Below are 13593 nucleotides of genomic sequence, written 5' to 3' on the forward strand. Positions count from 1 at the left end.
GAGAGAAGAGAAGAAAGAGTCATTATGGATTTCAATTAAGTGATCCCTGGGCAGAGAGGGATGCGTCAGAGTGGGGGAATTAATGTGCTGCGGACAGATGTTTAATAATAATGGCCGAACTGGTCCTGCAGAGAAACACACATTCCACCCGCCGCACCCCACTGTGACTGTAGCAACACACAGACAGACACACTGCACAGACAGGCCCACATACACAGACACTTGTCATCACTCATATACTGACACACACACAATAATGATTCATACACACACGCTAAGCAGAGCAATGTGTGACAGTGTAACACACACATACACACACACATTCTACCAAAGACACTGGTGTCATACTGGTCTGTGTGTGTGTGTGTGTGTGTGTGTGTGTGTGTGTGTGTGTGTGTGTGTGTGTGTGTGTGAGTGTGCCTGTGTGCGTGTGTATGTGTGAGTTTGTATGTGTGAGTGTGAGTTTGTGTGTGTCTTTATGACCAGAGCTGGCCACAGCGCATATGGCCCTCATTTAGGAACAATGGGCATGGAGAATGACTGGTTGGATGAGCTTCCTGACTGTGAGAGGTGACTAGAGGCATGTTAAATGACATGCCCCGTATGGAGAGATGGAGTGAGAGAGGAAAAGAGGGACATGGGTAGTCCTGGATAAGGAATCATTGCTTCGCTGAGCAGCACAAATGTTTTCATTGAGAAGAGGACATAGGATGGAGAGAGAATAAAAAAGAAACAGAAAAGTGTAGAGAACAGGTGAAAGTACAAAAGAAGAAAGACGAAAGGGATACAACTCGATGGAAGGGTGTATTACAAGAGTAGAGGGACGTGGAGGGGATGATAGTCTAGCTGGATCTAGAAGTGGGTCATTAGACAGTGTGTAAACAGCATGTCTTTTTATGAAGTGCTCTCAGTCGCCTTTTTTTGCAGTTCTCTTGCAGATACACTTCTGGTGACACCTAATCAGTGTTGTGGCAGGATGAATGGCTTCACCCGTCCTTATAGTGTTGTCAAAAACAACACTTCCCTAAAAATCTCTCTCACTCACGTGCACTATTCTCCCCGTCTTGTCACAACAACATTTCTCCGGTAATTACCAGGGTGGCCGCCCTCCTGCCGCCCCGCGATGGATGGGCTGAGCCACCATGGGTTCGCCCCTCCAGCCATAACTCTACGTCTGCCTACTGCTTTTCACCACTGTGGTTGCCCTCAGACAGCAAATTGGCCTGAGAGAAAGACGGAGAGTCAGAAAAAAAGACCTAAACAAGCACCCTGCCTGGCTCACAGAGAATCTAGAGTACCAGTACACAGACATTAAAGAGCATGGAGACAGATACAGAAACACTCATTCACTTTCACTATTTGTCGTTTGCCTGTCTCCAAGGAGTAATTTGTAATGCAGGCAGTCTTTTCCTCTGACCATTGACCAGACAGATGTCTTTTCTTGCAGAGATGCACAAGTGCACACATAAACACACACATCACCCTGCTGAGGTGATCATTTTGACAGGTGAATATGGCTGAAGAGGAATGGAGGAGTGACGAGGATGGGAAATAAGGAGGGAAGGAAGAGTGGGAAGAAATCCACTGATAACTGTATGATGAAGGGTGATAACGTCAGGAGAGGAGCGAAATGGATGGAAGGATGGATGGAAGAAGTGCAGCTGGCAGATCAATACTCAGTTCCACAATCTGCATCCACAGAGCAGACATTTTTTTATGTAGGTTCTGGCATTACTACCCTGTCATTCCTTAATAACGTACACAGCATGTCTGCATCAGTACAGCAAATAAATGAGTGAAAGAAAGCAGAAATAAAAAGGTGGCTTTTGCTAAACTTCAAACTATGCTGATATCCTAGGTTAATTTTATAATAAACTGTAAATGTTACTTAACAAATTAAAATATGTTAATCACTGTAATTAGTCTGTGTTTCTTTAAGTCTAAATACAACTGAACAATACTATACAAGCATCTAAAAAAAACTAAATTCATTTTTCAAACCACAACCGCTAATTGCAGGACTCTATTCTAAAAGCTAACACACAGTATAGGCTATAGGCTAATGTATTTTTTACCAAATATGGACACTTTTTCTGGTTTGTTATGATGATTGACTGCTTTCGATAGGTTTAGTAAAGCACGCTTTATTTATCAGGTGAAGAAGCACATCCTACCTTCTGCTTTGAACGCACCATGCAAAACTGCTGTGTTGTCAAGACAACAGGTAAACTGTCGCCTCTCAAACATGGCGGAGTTGCTGAAGATAAAACGCGAAGTTGAAGAGTTCAAAAAGGAATACTTCAACAGAAACAGGTATGTGTCATTGAGTGAGTACGCCTCATTCAGGTGTGAAAAACCATTGTGGATATTGTTAAGAGAGTTTACGTTTACGTCACGCCAATTAGCTAATGTTAACCGAAATATTTCAAACGCTAGCATCATGCTTCCTTCAGTTAACTCAACCTTGCTAACTAGCTATAACGTCATTATACTAAGCGTAAACTATCATAGTTTTGACGCTATATTACTGTAACCAGCAAGCAGCCTTGGTTTGTTGGAATAGACATAGATGACTGACTTTCTGTCGTGTTCTAGCAGAGACATGATTTGTAACTCACTTCGTAAGCTAGAGTCTAGAGACCAAGGAAATGAAACTCTGGAGCACCTGTATAATCGGGCTATGTTACCTACTTGCAAGTGCAGATACTATGTGTAGTTTGCAAGGAATATTAATTTACGTTAATATGCATTTAAGATAATGTAGCCACAGTACCTGTTGTTTATGTGCCTTAGCCAAGCTGAGGAGAGCAGACAGAGGGAGAACCGTGCCGCCCTCCGGATCCAGAGCTGGTTCAGAGCCTGCAGGGTGCGTGCTTACCTCAGGTGAGTCTGTGTGGCAGAGGTGTGTTGGTCCAATTTGAATCTGTCAGTGGTGGAAAGTACAAGTACATTTACTCAATTCATGTACCTAAATACACATTTTAGGTACTCTTTTCCTGAGTATTTTCCTTTTATACTACTTTATACTTCTAACCTTACTTCATTCTGAAAGCCAATATTGTACTATTTACTTTACTACATTGATTTTTATTGATGTATTTACTCATTATTTGTTATAGATTAATCCATCAAACATTATATTTATGCAAGTAACTAAAACCATGAGTGTGTTCATAGAAAAGTAATTGACAGCAATTTTCTAAGAAGTTTTATGTTCAATATTTGAAATTATTTCAATATTCATTTTGTTTTTTCTGCAATAAGTACTATTACTACATTTTCCTAATACTTGTTCCACCACTAACATCTCTAAATGAAAATATATTTTGTTTTCCTTCAAAGGCCAAAGGCAATACAAATAATACAAAACATAATATTTGATATACCAATTTGAGGTTTGCATTTTCCCTCAGGGGAAACACATTCAGACAGGACTCGAATGGTTAATTTCAAGGGAAACCCTGATACTAGCTCACTTTCATAATTATCCCACTTCCAGAGCTTTGCAAATGGCCTGGAGGAATAAATGTCACTTGCACTCTGTGCTCCTTTCACACACAGAAAAATGAATGTCCCTATGTGTGTGCTTGTTCCTATACTGTGACCCCAGCACCATTCTGCAGGGTCAGCAGACAAACTTCCAGACAGTAGGTTAATTCCGATTACTTTAGTTAATTGATCAATGTGTTAAGTGGATAATTAGCAACAATTTTAGCTGCCTAAGTGCAACTCCGGGGTTGTGCTATCCCCACTATAAGCATTGATTTTCTGGGCATATGAATGGCCTTTTGGAAATTGATGGCCTCATTGGAGGCTGAGAATCGCAGTGGACTTGCATTTAGAGTATGTTTGAAGATGAATACAAATGTGTGCCGCTGACTAAAGGCGGTGAAAGGCTCATCGGACATGATCGAAAAGCCTGGAGTAGAAATGTTCCGTGTGTGTGTGTGTGTTTCTGAGAGTGTGTGTCTGTAAGCATAATGTTGCCATGACCTTTTAATTGAAGTCCTTTTCAACCTACCATTTGTATGCAGAAAACAAAGGCACCCTTTCCGTTATTGTTTAATCAGGATGAAAGAGATCACAATGTATTATAGCGGTAGTGAAATAAATGAATAATGTGATTTAATTAATTAAATTGTATTACATACAGGAGCATTTCTGTATACCATTTGTTTTGTAGCTATTTGTATCTTTCTGTTGCAACTCCTTAACGTTCCATATATTTCACCTTTTCTTTCTTTTAGCATAAACAGACTAAAGACCGAACAAAACATCCCCAAAACATATTATTTTCTCTGTGTGTCTGAACAACTTTTTTTAGTGTTTTATTTTTAACAAATGAAAAATACCCATCCCATCCTCTCTCCAAATTGACTTTTTTTTGGAACAGCCATCTGCACAAGAAAGCAATCACTATACAGAAGATATGGCGGGGCTTCACAGCAAGGGCACGTTTCAGACAAATGGTGAAGGTAAGCCTGAGCCTGGAACGGCTATAGATATATTGATTATGTTATGATCGCATGCATTATAATTCAATTGCTATATTCCTAAGTCCCTGCGTCTGACCTTAAGAAATATAATTCACTCATTACACATTGGGAAATTAGCACTTAGGAAATATGATGCAATATGATAAGGAATTCCATCTACATCGCAACTCCTGGGATGTATATAGAAAAAAGAGAGGAACAGAAAGAAGGAAAGGGTAGTGGAGTTTGTGTGTGTGGTGTGTGTACCTAATGTGTGTGCTTTAGTAAAACAAGGCCCCGTTTTCAGCATATTGCCTCCAACTGCTTCTTAATTGAACAGATTGTTGATACCGGATCCAATACCCAGCGCTCTCACGTATAATTTTCCCCTGGATTGAGTTTTGTAAACGTATCACAACAAGCTATTTATCATGCCTGTAAATTGACTGTTTGCTAAAGCATAACTGCCAGCCGTTTGGGAGGCGTTCAAGAAATGGAAAGGGGGGGTTTGGATGGCTGGGGGTGGGGTGGAGGGGTGTTAAAATAAACGATGAAGGATGTGTCACAACACACATATGGGCTAAAAAGAGGCTTTTTAGTCTCATTTGGAAACAGACGAGCACTAATTTGAATCACTCAAAATTGCCACAGTGCACTATTTTGAATTAGCCCTGAGAGATTCTATTCTTCCTCTCTTCTCTCTCTCTGTCTGTCTGTCTTTTTCTTCTCTTACTCTTATCATGTGTAATGTGACATGCACAAAGCCTCATCTCAAAACATCAAGCTGAATTTACAACCTCCTTTCAACTCTTTGTCATCCTTCCCCTTGCTCTCCTCCCTCTCTTCCCTGTCATTATTAAACAAGACGTGTTGAGATATGAATCCCTTTTATGGCCGACTCTCCAGTTTGCTCCTGAAATGTGCCCCCAGCGGTCGGCCGACACGTTTGGTGTGCGTCGGCTCGTTGAGTGCGCCGCTGAATATTCTCTGGTCTTTTGTTTGTCACTTCTGGCAGCGCTGTCATTGATTATGAAATCCAGAGGAGAGCGCTTGGCCGTCATACATCTCCATTAGCTCGCTGCTTGACTACCATAGATTTTCTTGGCCCTTGTCTGCGTCGGTGTATTAAGAGAGCACGGTCCTCCCCTTGATACAAAGTCCTGCTAACCACTCTCTCTCTCTTTTTTTTCTCTCCATCCCCTGACTTCTTCTCTCGTTCCTCTTGTCTCACTTGCTTTCCCTCTTTTCTTTTCGGCCCCCTTCCCTTCTCCCTCCCCCCTCTACAGTGGCCCTATCTGGGCTGCCTGTGTGCAATGTATTATGTATAAAGAGCTCTTTATCTTTGACGCCTGCTGTGGACAGATCAGAGGGCTGGGAGACAAGATGTAACGCCATCTTTTCCTTTGTGTTCACAGGCGGCATATTTGATCATGAAGATGAATTTCTACGAGGAGATGGCGGTCAGGGTAAATATCACCACAGCGTCTTGTTTTTAGCAAATGGATTGTCGTGGTGGGGGGGCACACTGTTTCTTTGCGTGTGCTGTGAAAGGGAGCCCCCATGAATAGCAACCTGTTCAACTTCATCAAACCACTTCATTGGAAAAGAGGTCCATCATAGGAACTTTATAAATCCTTCATGCAGTCTTCTTTTATGACTCTTTTCACACATGGCACTGCGTTGACACAAGGCCTACATTATTCAGGCCTTTTAGAATCACATATAACATACAGCAAATTCTGATTATGGTATAAAGCACATGTGTCAAACTCAAGGTCCGGGGGCCAAATCAGGCCCTTGGTGGATTTAATTTTGGCCCGCAGGATCATTTCTAATTACTATTAGATCTGGCCTGCCGGTATATTGCACGCACACCTTCACTCAACTTGAGGGTTTCCTCAGCTCAGAGCCTGAGCACACTGAGTGTCAATGTTTCCTTCTGCACTTTGTTTCTTGCGACAACAGGACATGTTTGTTTTTCTCTTTGAGGGAAATTGTTTTTTTGAAGCTGTTGTTGGCCTGTGGAAAAATGTAATCATAAGAAATGACTGCAGATAGAGCCATAAGAAATTAATGCAACTGATTATTTAATGTTTAATGTTGTTTTTATAGGCAATAATTTAAGCTTTGTTAGTTCCAGGTTTAATATGTGCAATAAGTTCATTTAATACGTTTTGCAATAAACATTGAACCAGTCCGGCCCTCGACTAGTACCCATTTTTAAATGTTGGCCCACTGTGTATTTGAGTTTGACACCCCTGGTATAAAGAAAGGATATATCATTATAATGTCTCTACGAATCAGACATCATTTGGTTCCTATACACTTACAACATTGACCACTTGTTATACATAACCATTAACCTTGTTCTATTCAGGCACAGTGCTTTGGTAAGTAGCCCTCTGATTAAAGTCACTTCTCAATGCTATCCTTTTTATGTATATAAATATCCTGCTTGTATTTCATTTTTTTTAGCAACTTAAATGTACCTTTCTCAGTGCTAATGCCGACACATTCTTCCTCTATCCCCTCAGAAGGTACAACTCATAAATCATAAGGCCGTGGCTGTGATTGATGCTTTGGCACTTTTACACAAGGAAATTGCTCAGAAACCTTATATTTTTACAATTCCATATAGCCGACTCTTTTGGCTAACTGTTTCGTTCTGCTAAACCATTAAAAGGGTTTTATAGGCCAACAAAAAAATCCACTAGTGTTTATTGAACAGGGTGTGTTGCCTTCCAGATGGACAGAGATGGTTGCAGTATTTTCACATTGGTGAAAAAGACTGGAAATTGAGGGCTTCACGTTTAACTCTTAATCGAAACCGAAACATATAAAGCTGACCACCCGGTTGTTCCAATAAATGTCACATAATAGGAGCGCCAGAGATCCAGGAGCAATGCTTTTAGGTCAGGGGGGGAAAGGTTAGGGTTGATGTCACCATGTAGAGCGGAGCAGAAGCTTTTTAAGTTTGAGCTAAGAGGCATTTATTGCACATATTAAATAACCACGGTTTCCTAAAGGAAGCAATAGGAATTTTAATGGAAATGAAATGTATGTTAAGAGGCAAGCAAAGTGGCTCAATGGTTAGCAATTGGAGAAGGTACTGGGTTTCAACCCCACATGGGCCAAATGAGGCCTTTCTGTGCAGTGTGCATTTTATTGTGTTTTTCTCTGAAATGTTCTCCCACCAAAAAGACATAGATGAAGGTATTAGGAACACGTCTGCCACTGCAATTAGCAAAAGTCTTTAGCCTCAGTAGCAGAGCTGTTAGCGCTAAAGTTTAACCTCAGACGAGCCCTTCTGATACATTGAACTTTTGTTTCGAAAAATAGAAGGACACAGTTCCAAAGAGGGACATGTCTGCTCACAGATCATCTTCTACCAAATAAATATTCAACGTGTAAATAGAGATAACGAAAGGGAGAAACAATCATCTCAGAATCCCCTTGTGACACATCCTTTGAATCAATTCTGATTCTTTTTTTTCCTTCTCTCCCCTCCTGTTTTCTTTATCACGGCGTGGTAGCTAACAGAGGATAATGTATTAGGGCCGTAATAGAAACCAGTGTTTACATGCCGCACCTCAGATTTGTATTAGATTCAACAGCATCGATTTCACTAGTCAACAAAGGTCAGCAAGAACTCGGGAGGCGGCAATTACTTTATTTAAAATTATCTATTGACTGGCAGATCAATGCTAATTCTCATTTTGCTCTTTGTTGTTTTTCCCCATCCTCCACTCCACCTCTTTTCTCCTCTTCCCTCCTCTCATAGTGTGATTATTCTTTTACCTGCCATTGTTTTAATCTCCTAATTAGTCTGAAGGACATCCGCCCCCTTGCTTTAAAACGGTCCAGTGGTGACTGTGTGTGTGTGTGGGTGTGTGTGTGCTAGCTAATCTGCAGCCTCCACAATCAATGTGGACTGATACAGTTAAACGTATGGAGCTGTGACAGCTGTCTGTCCTCCCTTGGGTTGTCCCCCCACCACTGCAGAGTTAAAACTGCATGCTGCACTGTATTCTTATTGCAAGTTCAAGTAATACGAAAAAAAACCTGTATTTATTTAGATAACGATGACAAGACTCAAAAACTCAAAACAATGTATTTTGAAAAATTAAGAACTCAAAACACAGTAACATCAGGGTGAGGGGGTTAGGGTTAGGGTTAGGGTTAGGGGGTCACAATACTTTATCTTACTGCTTGTGAGGGCATCCCTGACTTTGTTAATCATTGAAAGAATTGCTACTCAAAAACTAAATATATATTTGAGGCATCAAGGTTGCCACACACCAGCATTGGTCATATATTTGGTGTTGAAAACATCTAACAAACACCTCTCCTTTATTCCCTCACAGATCCAGCGGAGATGGAGAGGATTCTTTGTGAGGAAATATATTCATAACTTCTACGCACGCAAGAGATACCTGGAAGGACTTTCCAGGAAGAACGCACTTGTCAGGTTAGAAACAAAAATAATTAGTTCTGTAAATAAGGCTCAAGAGAGCAGAACATTTGATATCATTGTAATTGAAAAGGTTACTACACATAGTGCATTATACAGGTTAAGACCGGTGCCTCAGCGACAAGAAGGAAACAAGGTGAAAGGAAACGATTAGATACAGTACTTCACTATTTCTCCTGTCTTTTCCCTTTTCTCTCCTTTCTCTCTCTCTGTCTAGCCGTGTTTTTGTATCTTCACTTATGTGTCGTGTTAAAATATATATTTTTGCGCAGGGACCCGTAACAGGACTTTCAGCTGGTACATGTCAGACATGATGAATTGATTTGATTAGGGTAAAGGCAGTTTTTAAAAGGTGTACTTATATACCCAAAATGTGTGTGTTAGAGAGCTCTGTATTTGCGTAGCTGTTACCTCGGGGGAAAAGGAGCAGGGACAGGAGATGAGGAAGGGAAAGTGAAGGAATGAGAGAGACAAAGAGGTAGAGGAGAGAGAAATAGAGAGAGGGAAGTCCTCTAAAGCGCTCGAGGCTAAGAGAGAGAGAAGTGAACGATGTGAAGAAATTAAAAATTAGCCTCTGATTTGAACCGCAGCTCGTGCATTAATAAAACATCCTGTGCTCCAGGGCTTACTGCTAGAGATACGCCATCTTTTATTTTTGACAAAAAAAAACATCACGTTTAGCTAATAGTCACATTTTTAATGTTGCTAATATATTTTACCAGAAAATATCTTTAGGCTTCTGCTAAAATTAAATGTAAATTTATTAAAGTGCTCCTTGGATCACTGACTTCCCCCTCACGGCCCCAGCAGCGCTCCACCTTTCCTCCACACGGCGTGCCCCTTTTAGAGGTAGGGAGAACTAGGCTGTTAAAGTCCATTAAGAGTGATGCCACTTTAGCATTATATCACACACACACACACACACACACACACACACACACACACACACACACACACACACACACACACACACACACACACGCTACTGTCGATGTCAAGTCTTTAGTCGCTATATAAGGGACACAAGATTTTGAACCGATACAATACAATGTGTTTAGAATAATATATTTGTTCCACTTTGACTTGCAGAAAGTAGTCCTCATTCCTATACTGCACAGCGTATTGTCTTTCAAACCTGACTATAAAGCACAATGAGCATTTTAATGAGTATTAGAGAAAATACATTTGTAACGTTTAATAAGATTAAAGGTTACACAGCTTGATATTTGTTTCATGCCAACCAGTAAACTACATTTGTTTCCCTCATACTTTAAACATTTTAGGATGGATATGATGGGTTTGCATATTGCTGCTCATAACATTGTGTGACTTTTGTATTCACAGTTATTGATACCTTCACACCTTAAATATTGCTATAGAAAAATATACAATTATATACAAAGATTAGAGTAAGAATAGATCAGAGAAATGTGGAATTGTAAAAACAAATTCAAGTAACACAAGATGTAATGTTATTTTTGTCTTGATTCAAACTGATTTATTATCAATTGTCACACACACACACACACACACACACACACACACACACACACACACACACACACACACACACACACACACACACACACACACACACACACACACAGCCCCTCCTCCACTGTGGTTTGGGGTGTTGAGGTCACTTTCTCTCCAGTTAATCACATGTTTATTTAGTGCTGCCGGGGTCACGATCAATTAACGGCGTGCCGGCATTTATTTAAAATATCCTTTCTGTGTTAGCCGCTGAGCCCTCGGATCGCACGCTGCCTGATCACTCACCCCACAGAGGTCCGCTTTTTAATCCACCACAACGCTCCCTCCCTCCTATAAGTCTGTGTGTCCGTCCGTCCCACTGCATAAATTATTCAAAGTTGGACTAATGGTCCCCGTTTAGTGCAGGCTGATCGGCTGCGCATGGTAATGATATAGGAGTAATACATAGACTGCCTCTTTTCTCTGACTCGGTTCCAGTCCCTCTTTCTCTCTCGTGACAGATCTCCCCCACACGAAACCATCTGTGTCATTTCATTAGGTACAGCATCCAGCTAATACTTACACTACCCTCTTCTATCCCCTGCCCTCTCCTCACCTCCTCCTTCAATCTCTGCTTTCTCCTTTTCCTTCTCAATCTGTTTTGCTCTATATTCTTCTCTCCCTCTCTCTGCCTCTGGTTCTCAGTGCTTCAGTGTCCATCCTCATTCATCCTCATCCTTCCTCTCCTTCTGCATAGCCTAATGAAGTCAGGACCCCGGCGCAGTCCCCACTCTGCCACAGTTTTCCTTGATACCCCAACAATTTATCACTTTGTCAGGGAGACACTTAAAGTTCCCGGGCTTTAATAAGGGCAGGGAGTGGGACGATGGGGGCAATTAGGAAAGCGGAGCAGGCCCGCTTTGCATATTTACTAAATGTGCCGGTGTCATCACTGCCGCCACCAACACGGCCTGTTGCCTGCATGAATTATTCCTCTATCTGCAATAAACAGCGGGGTGATTATTACTGCCATAATAAGATAAATAATTCTCCCTGTGATGTTGCAACAACACGGCAACATCTTTTAACTTCTTCTACAGAGAACAAGGGGAGAATTTATGGACTTGGTGTTGCTAGGCTGAGCAGCGCTAGTGTTTTTTTAATTCTTCTCTTCTGGTGCTATGCTGCCTCTCTTTCTCTCTTTACTCCAGCTTCTCTTGTGTCTCTCTCAAGGACATTCATGAAAGGAGAGCTGCGATGGTGAAGAGAGTGCGGGCCTGCGATCGCTCTCCGCTTCTATGCGTCAGTCTTTCTTTCGCTGCCCTTTCCTTCTGATCCAGTTTGGGTGGAGACGAGTTCACTCCTTCAGTCTGATTGGATTTGTATGTGGTGTGTGTTCGTGTGTGTGTGTGTGTGTGTGTGTGTGTGTATAATCTGGGTGCCTATGCCTCTTAAGAAAATGAATTTGAAAAGTAAAAACAATGGAGAAAAGTATGTAAAATGTGCGAAGTTGTTCAGTAAATGCTTTTCTTTTGGAAGGATTGGTTAGAGATCATTTTAGCTCTGAAAATATTGTTTTCTACCACGCTTTTTGAGGACATCACTGTTACTACTTTACTTTAGTTAATCAATCAGTCACTCACTTAAAAGGAAACCTTGTGTTATTAGGGTGTTGAAGGCTCAATACATTGAACCGGTCACTGTTTAAATTGACTGGCTGACTACCCTCTCCTTGCCAGCTATTGAATCATTTAATTGGAGCAATTAAAACAGCCAATCAGGTCAAGTCTCCATTAAATATTTAGACCTGGCCAATTAGCTGCTCCGGTGCTGGCCTGGATGACCGCAGGTGTGGCCTGCTGTCCCACAATGCCTCACTTTCTGATATTCAATCAGCCTTTGATGCCCCGTTGTGAACCAGGTAGTGAATAATTGAGGAAGAAGTAAGAATTTAGCTGTACTATATTAGCCATTTAAATAAGTAAACAGTCCAGGGTGAAAATGTCAGTTAGAGTTTAAATGATTTGAAAGAAGTTCAAATGTGTTTGATAAGCTTGACTTTTCAGAAGTCATTCAAAAATAAATCTGTAGTCAGAGTGCTGGAAGTCCATAATATGGCCTGCTAAGCTCATCGAAACCAACCAAAAATCTATATAATTTTAAATAAATGCAATGTTAAAATGATGTTATAATGTGCGAATAAAATGTCAAACGCCAAACAAAAATGAAAATATCATTGCACAATGAAACTGTATAAGTAACATAGCTAAAAGATCACATTCATAAATATATTTTTCAATATCCAACAAGCATTATGCATAGGTTAACTAAACTTCATGTTGCTTTTAAAACAACACCAGGTGTCAATATGTACACTGATACAGGTGTGCTATCTATAATAACTCCTTGTGTTACTGGCCATGAAGAAACCACTCCCTAATGCACTTTCAAGTTAAGCGAGGGGGGACAAACTCTGCAGTCTTTCTGTTGCTTTGGCTTTGGAAGATCCCCACTTGGTTTGTGTTGCTCAGAAAGCTGAAGACTCATATAAGCATTGGATAAACTCCAAAGTTGAGTTGATCACGATGATTCCTAACAAGGTATCAGCGTATGTTAATGAATGAAATATAACACAAATCGATACATTCCAAGCTTCTGTCTTTCTTCAAATTCAAGAAAATACACTCTTTTACACAGACACACAAACACACTCAGGGCACGTGCTGCCTGCCGAACAGGGCTAATGAGGGTTGTATGTTGTGGCGGCTGGTTGGGTCGACACAGATCGAGGTGCCTTCAGCCGTTACAAATCTGTTTGGCTTTTGTCCACTACACAGCAATTAATAACACTGGGGCTGGGGGCAGGGAAGCAAAGGTCACCTATTCAGACACACACACGGACACACGGACACACTCACATATATATAAGGACACAGGCGTGTGGACTCACATACAAGCACAATTGTGTGAACAAGTAATATGAACATTGATAGACACACACACACACACACACACACACACACACACACACACACACATGCACACACTGATACAGTCACACTTAAATACTTTCAGCTCAGACGGCACAGACGTATGAGAACAGGTCCTGATCCCCGAAAACATTGCTAGTCTCTTTTTAAGTCGATATTAATGCATGAACGAACGGAAAGACAC

The 13593-nt window shown here is 41.0% G+C and overlaps 1 protein-coding gene across 1 annotated transcript in view; it reads left to right on the plus strand.

Annotated features, from left to right (window-relative positions):
- Positions 1 to 2244: 2244 nt before the first annotated feature.
- Positions 2245 to 13593, plus strand: part of spata17 (spermatogenesis associated 17) — a 21589-nt gene continuing 10240 nt past the window's right edge. Inside the window, exons 1-5 of the mRNA XM_010794009.1 lie at positions 2245 to 2313; positions 2794 to 2883; positions 4394 to 4475; positions 5891 to 5941; positions 8840 to 8943. Of these exons, the coding sequence (XP_010792311.1) occupies positions 2246 to 2313; positions 2794 to 2883; positions 4394 to 4475; positions 5891 to 5941; positions 8840 to 8943 (395 nt within the window). The 5' untranslated portion in view covers position 2245. The remainder of the gene's footprint in view (positions 2314 to 2793; positions 2884 to 4393; positions 4476 to 5890; positions 5942 to 8839; positions 8944 to 13593) is intronic.

Source organism: Notothenia coriiceps, unplaced genomic scaffold, assembly GCF_000735185.1.
Source record: "Notothenia coriiceps isolate Sejong01 unplaced genomic scaffold, NC01 NC01_scaffold00037244, whole genome shotgun sequence".
Classification (NCBI taxonomy): Eukaryota; Metazoa; Chordata; class Actinopteri; order Perciformes; family Nototheniidae; genus Notothenia; species Notothenia coriiceps.